We start from the raw sequence: 11,448 nt of genomic DNA, 5'->3' as shown, positions 1-11,448 counted from the left end.
CCTTTAAAACAAGTTTGTATAATTAGGGCAGAGGTTAACAAACTGTGCTTTTATTACAATGTCATGGTGCGGCAATTAAACTTTCCAAGGATGTCACACAACAATTTTTATTTTGTGGCTGAAAATCTAAACGAAAATTCCAGAACATTTTCTTAAGATTGATAAAAAACAATATATACTTTTTTTTTATCATAGAACATTATAGCCAAATAACAAGCAAATGCAGAGCAGTGTTATTAGGCATTATAAAAGAAATGTTTGTTATTCAAAAGTACATGGGGTGCTACTTATCACCATTTTTTACAGGAAAGATGAGCGACATTTTCATAAGCTAGTAAATTAAAGTTGGTATTGGTTTTAGGGTGCAAATTTCAACATGTTACTCAAAAAATCATAGCAATAATCAACATCAACTCATAACAATTCCAAACCTAAATGTTTTTGACATTGCAACATTAATTAGGCATTGTATCCAATTTAGGCAGGGATGTTGGAGTGCACAGGGACAATAAAGAAGCAATAGCAGTTTCCTCATCTGGGCAGGTTGGTTTTCGATCTAAGTCACTGTTTGAAAATGGTGGCTTAATTTCTTTTTCTTTGACACTCACTGAAAGCTGATCCATTGGTCTTGTAGTTGGTTCAAAAACAGTGTTTTTGACCTTACTCTCATTTTTAAAACAAATACTAGTATTTCCACCTACGGGTGCTAAAGCAGGCATATCAAGTAGCTGATTGTCCTGTGAGCAAACTTTTTTCTCTACAGGTGGTATGAATGTCTGTTTTGACTCATAGACAACACCAGATGATGCAACATGATGGCTTACTGACAAAAGTGACCCCTTGTGTGTTACTTCAACAACAGCTGGCTTAACTCCAGGTTGGGTTTGGGGGTCTAAATTCAGCTGTACTGACTGGTTGTCATTTGAATGTAAATTGCCCAACTTCACAGTCTGCTCAGTATTTGTTTTAACAACAAGGTATTGACCAAGCTTTGGGTTACCACTGGAATTGATACCAGTGAGTTCTTGCAAATGTAAAGAGTGGTCATCTTTTTTGATGCAGCTATTTAACAAATAACACTGGCTTGGCTGAAGATCATCTAAAGCACATGCTGTTGTATTGGCCCTAGTTGGTAACTCTGAAGATGCAACTGAAGGTAAACCTTTAATGTTCAATGGTATATTGGATTTCAAAGTTGGTTTATTCTCATTACTTTGATTGTCAGTTATTAAGTATTCTGGACAACTATTTGTAAGTAGTTTATGGCCAGAAACTATATTTTTCCCATCACAATTAGTTTCCACTTTGACAACATCCACATCAAGGGATAGAGAATCCTCTTTTACCACACTTATGTCACATTCCTTTTCTGACGCAACCAGACAGACATCTTGTAAATCTAATGGTTTTGCCAGTTCGTTAGTCAAAGTGTGCAAATCCTCCTGCATGTCAGACATATGTACATGTAAAGCACAAAAATTAGACTTTTTAACTGAGACATTCGGTTTGATTGTACTGCTGTTTAGCAAACATACTGGCTCTTCACAACCTATGTAAAAACATGGCTTGTACAAAACCTGCAAAGGATCATTAAGTATATGCATTGTGCAAAATTTTGTGTAAGGTAAGCATGATAATTTACATCGTACATGATTACTAACATGACAACATCTTGATTTTGCTGAATGATAATCAGTTCTAGCCAGAGTTTGGTCCATATTTGAAATTGATTGTCGTTTCTCATTTTTTTGTTTGGAAAGTAGTGCTTCAGGGCCACTGCAACATCTAAAGTTTGACAAAGACTGAAGGTCTTTTTGTGAACCACTTGGTTCCATGTATTCTGACGATAAATATTGTAACCGATTTGCAACCAATTCTTGGTGTAGATGCTTAAACTGATCAATATACATGGCTTGCAAACGGACCAAATTATCCCTAGACAGACTTACTACTTCCTCAGGCGTAAATATATCGGCATGCAATAGGGCACTGTCATTTTCATCCAGTAGTTGCAAATCAATATCTGGTTCACCAGCCCTCCAGCTAGATGACTGATGAACTTGCCACTTCTCATTACTTTGTGCATGGTCTTCATCACTAGAATCAGTTTCACTCAGTGGCCTGGTTTTTGGCAAAAAAACTGAAACTTCATGAATAGCAGCTTTTTGTTTAGTCTCATAATTTGTTGTATCATTTATAAGGAAGTTTCTCCTCATTTTGCCTTTGTGTTTGTAGTTTTTTGCTTTCATGTGTCTGTGATGATCACACAATACCATGTTGGTGATCGAATTCCTATCAGGTTTCAAAGCTGGAGTAAGGCATCGTCTTTTGGTTATTTTAGAAATATGTTGACATTTGACAAAAGGAGCAGACTGATCTTCCAAAATATGCCGTAGGCAATATTTGTATTCTTTAAATCTTGATCTTTTGCAAACATGTGCTGAATAGCAGCATGTGGTTGTCAGTTTAGATTCCATTATAAAATTACAGCAAATTCTGCAAATGGTTTTACATAAATATATATTAAATACAATATATATGTTGTGTCCTGAATAAATTTTATGACAACATTATTTTTTAAACACTACATCAGTTTCTATGCTCTATTTATCAAAGGATGATAAATATAAGTTGGTTTTATGTATCTTTTACATGAGGACATTAAGCCAATAATCACTAGAAAAGTGGCTTTCTGATATACGTCCATGTTATATATTGTATGTCCTATTTACCAGTTTACTATACACATAATATGATCAACACATATGATTGTTTTTGCAAGCAAAAACGAACACACGTGTTTATGCGGATTGACGGTAATCAAATGTTGCGGTTATTTTTAGATTCTTAAGGACAAATTTTTCGCAAAGCATTAACTCAACCTTGAAAGTTTTTGTCCGTAATCTTTTTGCATCATTATTGTCATATAATTACAAAAAAAACAGTAAAAAAGAACAGGAAAAATACTTTCAATTTAATCTCTTGCTTTGACCGTTCAAAGTCAGTTTTTAAACACAATTTTTTATGGAAAGCCTTAACTGTTGTTTTAGACACTATAAATTAAAAAGTTGTTTGTTACAAAGGTATACATAACAACTTGTTTTTCACTTAAGTTTATTTTCGTAAAAAAAATCGTTTAATCACCTTTTGACACCATTTTTAACACCATGCAGTCCTTAGTGTTCAACAAAGCCGTTTTACCTAATTTATACCTGACTTAAGTATTGATTCTTGAATTGATTTGTAAAAAATAAAGAAGCTACGTTATGACAAAAAATTCTATGTTGTAATGCCTACAAGTTGACCTTGAGTGACCCATGGTTATGCGGTGGCCAAGCTGACAACGAGAATTTAAAGACCATAATTGCGACTTTCGAAAAAGTTAAGTTTACACCTTTATGTTGCTTGACATATACGAAACCAAAACAAGTTTATCGAATTTAAATCACATCAGAGGTGTGAAACCTTCAACAAAACTGAAAATGTGCATGATTACTTAATAAAACGACACCTCATTGCTGCACAAAGAGTTGGAGCACTCCCACTCTGCCACCTTAATCGTAAAACCATGAATTACTTATATCTGACTGATAGTATACACATATTATGGGCTGTAAAGGTAACTGGCAAAAATTTGAATTTATACTAAACTAGAAGGGTGGCTTTCTGATATACTTCCATTTTATATATTCTATACGATATTCACCAATTTACTATACACATCATTTGATCCACACATATGATTGTTTTTGTAAACAAAAACTAATGGGTCCCCACACGCGTTTTTGTGCGGATTTACGGTAAAACAAATGTTGCAGTGACTTTTAGATTTTCAAGGACAAATTTTTAGAAAGCATTAACCCAACAATAAAATTTTTTTGTTCGTATTCTTTTTGCACTGTTATTGTCATATAATTACAAAAACATTAAAAAAGAACGAAACAAATACTTTATATTATTAAAATATTTTCAATTTAATGTCTTGCTTTGACCCAGATATTGTCGTCCAAGGTCGGGTTTTAAACACAATATTTTCTAGAAAGCTGTAACAGTTGTGCTACAGACACTTTAAATTAAAAAGCAATTTGCTACAAGTGTACACATAACAAATTGTTTTTCATTTAACTTTGTTTCGCAAAACCATTGACCTGTTGTAACCTCTCAGGGTGCACACGCCAAACGACTGTTTGGCCCTCGTTTGGCCTATTGACACCGTTTTCAATAGCATGCCGTCCTTACTGTTCAACAACACCGTTTAACCTAATTTATACATGCCTTGAGTGTTGATTCCTAAATTTATTGCAAAAAACGCTACGTTATGACGAAAAAAAGTTCTGAACTTTGTTAGTAATACCTACTAGTTGACCTTAAGTAACCCATGGTCATGCGGCGGCCGACCTCACAACGAGCATTTAAAAAAACACATTTATCTTGCAAAAATGTCAAGTTTGATTTTTCAACTTTATTTTGATCAACAAGTTTTGCTTGACATATACGAAACCGACGCATGCTTATTAGGTTTAAATCACGTCACAGGTGTGAAACCTTTGCCAAAACTGAAAATGTGAGTGATAACTTAATAAAACGAAATAGCATTGCTGTGAAAAACAGCTGACTTCTAATCACCGAAACAACGTCTCGTAAAACGTCTGTCCGACGTCAAGCTGAGCCCTCCTGCTATCGTAAACCAGTGTTACTCTCTTGGGACTTCTGCCTACAGTGTCTTTCTTGACCAAACGAGCATTAGACACATTTACGATTCGGGGGCTTGTGGGTGAACCCCTGGGTAATTCGGGGTCAAACTTCTGGAGGATCAAGTTTGGATTAATAACTAACATATGTCCAAATTTGAATAAATTTGAAGCACTCTTTCTTTACCAAACGAGCGTTACAAACCAGCGTTAAAAATTTTACGTTTCGGGGGCCTGTGGGTGAACCCCTGGGTCATTCAGGGTCAAACTTCAGGGGGATCAAATTTTGGTTAATAACTAACATCTGACAAAATTTAAACAAATTTGAAGCACTCTTTCTTGACCAAACGCATATAACAAACCATGTTTTAAAAATTTTGCATTTTGGGGGCCTGTGGGTGAACCGCTGGGTAATTCGGGGTCAAACTTCAGGAGGATCAAATTTAGATTAATAACTAACATCTGTCCAAATTTGAATAAATTTGAAGCACTCTTTCTTGACCAAATGCGTTTAACAAACCAGCGTTAGACAGAAAAAAGAAAAAAAAAAATACGGACAAAAACAATATGTGTCCCCTTCAGGGAAGGGGACCCATAATGAATACCCTGCTCAAACGATTGTTAACATTTTCGAAATTTTCAACACCATAGGGCTTGTATTTCTGGCCTAAAACTAAATCTGAATATTTCGGGGTTTAAAGGGTAAAAAATGGTTGAATCCAATAAAAAGTTACAAAATTCTTTAAAATACCTTACATCAGTGCTTTTCAACCGGGTGTATTGTACACCCCAGGGTGTACTATAATTTTCAAAGGGTGTACCACTTTGATGGGGTGTACTGGGGTGTACCAGATACAAAATATAACTAGAAAGGTGACTTTCTAATATACTTCCATTTTATATATTCTATATCATATTTACCAATTTACTTACACATCATTTGATCCACACATATGATTGCTTTTGCAAGCAAAAACAAATGGGTCCCCACACGCGTGTTTGTGCGGATTTGCGGTAAACAAATGTTATTTTTAGATTTTTAGGGAAAAACTTTCAAAAGGCATTAACTATCCCTAGTGCCAAAACGGCAAATGTTCTGTTTGGCTGAGCACCGAGCATCTCATTTTAATGCTCGGTGCTCGGTGCATTATGACGTCACAAAAATCCCCTTTTTACGTTTTATCTCTACAAGGTCTCTTACGTCACCAGCAGTGTTTTATTAAGCTGTACATGCCCATAAAGTACATGTTTTTCCACCATCTAATACATTTGAAAAATCATTCGTTTTTGTTCATAGGCACCCTTTAGAACGCTAGTTACGTATGTTAGCAGAGCATGAATATGCAAATTTAATGCTCGGGTCAGTTTGTGCAACTGCTCGGACGAGCACCGAGCATCAAAAACAGCAATGCTCGGTACCGAGTACTCGGGTTCTGGCTCGGCGCGGCCCATCCCTAGCATTAACCCAACTTTAAGTTTTGTTCGTATTCTTTTGCATCATTATTGTCATATAATTACAAAAACACAGTAAATAAGAACGGGAAAAATATTTTCAATTTAATCTCATGCTTTGACCCAGATATTGTCGTTCAAGGTCAGTTTTTGAAAACAATTTTCAAAACTAAAAATGTGCGTGATAGCTTAATAAAACATAGCATAGCTGCGAAAAAACAGGTGATTTCTAATCACCGAAACGACTGTCTCATAAAACGCCCATCTGGACGTCAAGCTGAATAAATTAAAACCAATAAATTACTCCCTTGAGATTTGAGACTTCTATCTGACTGACAGTGTACATATATTATGGACTGTAAAAGTAACTATTTGGCCGTTTAAGGCAAAAATTTTAATACTAAACGAATAACCTACTGCACATAATTGTTTAACATTTTAGCACATTAGGGATTGTGTTTCTGGCCTAAAACTAAAACCGATTATTTTGACGTTTAAAGGGTGAAAATTGGTAAATCCAATAAAAAGTTACAAAATTCTTTAGAATACCTTACATTGCACCAACCAACAAAGCATGAAACTCTCAGATTATGTACTTCAGTCAGTACAGCCAGTTCAAAAAAAAATTCGTTTTGTGGGCCTGTGGATGAACCGCTGGGTCATTCGGGGTCAAACTTCAGAAGAATCAAATCTGGAATATTAACTAACAAAATTTGAATAAATTTGAAGCAATCTTTCTTGACCAAATGCATTTAACAAACCAGCGTTAGACAGAAACGAATATTTTGGGGTTTAAGGGGTGAAAATGGGTAATTTTTTTAAAGGTACAAAATTCTTTAAAATACCTTACATTGCACCAAACAACAAAGCATGAAACTCTTAGCTCATGCACTTTGGTCAGTACAGCCGTTTTTTTTTAAATACGTTTTGGGGGCCTGTGGGTGAACCGCTGGGTCATTCGAGGTCAAACTTGAGGAGGAAATATAGATAAATAACTAACATCTGTCCAAATTTGCACCCTTGCTTGACCAAACACGTATAACAAACCAGTGTTAGACAGAAAAAAGAAAAACAAACAAGTAATGATGGAAAATGTCCTGCACAAATTAGCAAATCCACAATTGAGTCGGCAGATGTTGTGCCCTGTGTATAATTTCCCTTTGCTGGTACAGAACGAAGTTCACTGATAGGGTAACCAATTTCAGCATAGGGCGAGGATAAGTCAATTGAAAAATCCACACACAACCATATGGATCCATTTTCACAGCCCAGAGCAATTTGTGTTAACCTTAAAATAGATTTTTTTCCATTCACGCAGCAGGTTTGTCTATGAAATGTTTTTTACATAGTCACAATGCACATAAATTAGTGCATATCAAGCTGCTAGGCAGTATTTCAAAACATCTTTGAAAAAGGTAAATAATTGCAAACAACCATTGATGCCAAAAAAGAACTGAAAAATGCACACAATTAGGGCTATTGGGGTTGGGGTGAGGGTATTTAAAACTAGAAGGGTGGCTTAGCACATTTTGTTGTTGCATTTACACTATAACCTATTTTAAAACATTAATATATTTCCTATGCTTATTTTGTATTGGGTCCCATATTAGCCATCGTCTTTTATAACCTTAGTCGTTTCTGCAGGCAAAAACTCATGGGTCCCCACACATGCAAAGTTGAAAATAATGCGATTCAAGAGATAACCATGAGAAAGTCCGGTGTTGTAAGGTAAAACACAGTGATCGGCACAGGGCTTAAATAATAATACTATGTAGAATACAAACTACAAAATTAGATTCACCCCAGATATTGTTTAAGTATGTCATATTTAACGTTTTAAGAAACTGACCCATTTTAGGGGGCTAGTAGGGTAACTAATTGGGTTCGACACACAAACTAAAAAATATGTAAAAACCACAATGACTCAATCAATAGTTCTGCAAAATTTCAGCCCAATCGGCCAATGTTTAAAATTTCGACCACTAGAGGTGTTTTGAGCAACAACCGTTAATGTTTCTGACGTCATAGGGCTGTTAACAAGCCCCTAACTGCCATGGCTCAAAAACGTCCACCAAGCAACCCACCAACGAGCAACATACAACTGGTTGCCCTTGTAACACTATTACGCCAAAGAAATCTTTCGTTTGTGGTGCCCAGTAACATACAAATACGTTTTACACTTTAGGGGCTTGTGGGGTAAATGTTAGGACTACAGGGTTGAACACAACAATCGACACCTATAAATGGCACACTATACAAGAAATCCAAATTTCAGCCAATTCTGACACTGTTTAAAAACTCACCCAGTTTAGGGGGCTAGCGGGGTAAATACTAGGGTTATCAACAAAAACAAAGTGGGATGCACATCTACATGAATATATCTACCATCTGTGTAAATTTCAGCCAAATCCATCAAACATTTAATGGAAAAACGAGTCAGACAAACTTTGGGAAAAAACACCCATTATAGGGGGCTAGCGGGGTAAATACTGGGGTTATCAACAAAAACAAAGTGGGATGCACATCTACATAACTATATCTACCATCTGTGTAAATTTCAGCCAAATCCATCAAGCATTTGATGGAAAACGAGTCGGACAAACTTTGGGAAGAAAAAAAACAAACAATTTGAGTAAAATCAATATGTGTCCCCTTCAGGGAAGGGGACCCATAATACAGACAAAAACAATGTGTCCCCTTCAGGGAAGGGGACCCATAATAATAGTGATGGTCCTGTCAAGTAAATAGACCCATTTTCCAAGTAACACCCAAACTACAAAAGGTCCTAATGTACTTGCATTTTACATGTTCTATACCAGTGGTTCTTAACCGGTGGGAAATTTCCCACTAGTGGGAAATTTAATGTTTTTAGAGGGAAATTATCTAAGTCAGGTAACCAAACTCGGGCCCGAGGGTCAAACCCGGCTTTGAATTATTCGTTGAAAGGTACTTAACTAACATTTTTTCGCAAAAACATGTAAGATTAATTTCAGCAAGGCTTGCAAGACACATATAAATCCAAAGGCCGTTTGTTACATTACAGACAAGGCTAAAAGTATCAATGACTTTGCTATTGTGCGCGAATAAAAGCCTTTCCTTTGTTGATTGTGATGCAATAAATGACTATTGCAAGTAGAGGAGACTCTTCAATATTCCAAAAACTCAATCTCTTACAGAAGCACTATTTAAACTAAATAAGATTGCAGTATACCTTTGGAGTTACAGACCAAATCGCTTCACAAAATTATTTCATTAAAAGAATAATTTTTTGTTAACGTAGGGCACAAATCATCATTATGAAAATAACAGAGGGGGAAATTTGAAGTCGAAGTTGACTTTAGTGGAAAACTTCACCAAAAAGGTTAAGACCCACTGTTCTATACCATGTTTACCAATTTACTATACACATCATTTAATCTACACATATGATTGCTTTTGCAAACAAAAACGAATGGCCCTACACAAGTGTTTGTGTGGATTTATGGTAAACAAATGTTGCAGCTAATTTTTTCATCGTTATAGTGATAAACAAAGTTTTGCTTGACATATATGAAACCGAAGCATGTATATGGAGTTTAAATCACATCTTAAGTGTGAAACCTTCGCCAAAACTAAAAATGAGCGTGAGAACTTAATAAACTTGGCCGAATGGCCTGGCGCGCCTGACCCATATACAAAACCTGATCGGGATTCGTCACTCACAGGGAGTGTCCTGGGTTCGAACCCCGTGAACGACAAAGGGCAATTTTCAGTTCTCGGACTGTCGCCTGATTGTCGGTAAATACAATAAAATAAAAAAACTTATTAAAATTACATAGCATTGCTGCGCAAATACAGCTGATTTCTAACCATCAAGCTGAGATCTCTCGCTTTGCATTAAACCGCCATAATCATAAACCATACCCCCTTAAGACTTCTATCTGACTGAAATTGTAGTTTACACATATTTTGGGCTGTAAAGTAACTATTTGGCAGATTAAGGCAAAATTTTAGATCCTAAGCAAGTAACCTACTGCAAACATTTTTTTTAAAAATTTCAGCACATTAGGGCATGAATTTCTGGCCAAAAACTAAAACCGATTATTTCAGGGTTTTAGGGCTGAAGGTTTTAGGGCTACCCCCTTCATGGAAGGGGACCCAAATCCATAATAATAAAAACAACTTTAAATTGGTTAATTTGAAAAAGCTACTAACTCAAAAGCAGGTTTAATTAACACACATAACAAACCAAATAATGATTTGGAAGACAAGCATTAAGAAAACGTTTTTTTTCTTTATTATTGTTCCACAACCAAGAAAAGTGAGCCAACAACCACATTATCTCAAAAACGAAAAAGTTACAATTCATGAATTTAAAATAAATATTAAAAAACATAAGTACCCTAATTTAAATTTCACAGACTGTTATACAAACTGTTCTTTTTTACATAAAAAAGTTTCCGATTCGAACACCAAGATGCAAGAACTATCGGTTGATATCACTGACCGGTTGAGATCTTTGGCGCTGTTTATGAAGACATTTTTGACCATGTAGTACCGTATTTACTCGATTGTAAGCTGCGGCTAATATTGTTTTTTACTTGCCATTTGTGCGACTTATAATCAGGGTTGGCTTACTATCGAGGGCGGCTTACATTTTACTTCATACTGATACTATTTCTACATTTCAACTTTCTAATTGATTTGGGGTTCAAAATTCGTGTGCATATATAGATTATGCGTCGAACGTCGATATAGGCTACGTTCTGTTGGGTGCAGTTATCAACGTATCTAGCAAATATGGGCAAATAGTTTTGCTGTGTTGCCTGTGTAACAACAAAAAGATCACAAAGATGTACTATGAAACAATAGTATCTAAAATTCCAGCGTGAGCCTTACAATCGAGTGCGGCTTACATTATTTTTTTTAACACCTCAACATGCGGCTTACAATCGAGGGCGGCTTATAAACGAGGCCCGCGGCTTACAATCGAGCACATACGGTAGGCCAGCCAGAGCCGCCAGACTACAATCTGGTACATATATGTACCCCAGATTGGAAAGAATGGCCTGCGCGGAGGATTTATCCGCGCAATATTTTGGATTTCCCCTTGCAATCCGCGCAAATTTAGGCTTTTTACGTGTAATCCGCGCAAAAAATGTTGTCCGCGCAACTTAGCACAGCTTTCGTAGGTAACTATAATAAACTTTCTTTAAAATTTATATTTTCGTTTTACAATGAAGTTCTACGTCGTCACAAGCCTTATTTCGCGGACAATCCACGTAAATCAGTCAAGCGCATCGAAACTTACCGATCGTCACGCTTG

The 11,448-nt window shown here is 36.0% G+C and overlaps 1 protein-coding gene across 1 annotated transcript; it reads right to left on the bottom strand.

The window, feature by feature from the left end:
- Window position 1: 1 nt before the first annotated feature.
- On the bottom strand, window positions 2–2,545 carry LOC145224522 (KAT8 regulatory NSL complex subunit 2-like). The gene has a single exon (XM_080091039.1). It carries the CDS (start codon window positions 2,475–2,477, stop codon window positions 456–458), a length of 2,022 nt encoding a protein of 673 aa, XP_079947165.1. The 5' UTR covers window positions 2,478–2,545; the 3' UTR covers window positions 2–455.
- Between the last annotated feature and the right edge of the window lie 8,903 nt (window positions 2,546–11,448).

The sequence above is a fragment of the Phallusia mammillata genome, chromosome 4, assembly GCF_965637545.1.
Source record: "Phallusia mammillata chromosome 4, kaPhaMamm4.hap1.1, whole genome shotgun sequence".
NCBI lineage: Eukaryota > Metazoa > Chordata > Ascidiacea > Phlebobranchia > Ascidiidae > Phallusia > Phallusia mammillata.
The sequence above is the reverse complement of the archived record's forward strand: the minus strand, read 5'-3'. Positions and strand labels throughout refer to the sequence as shown.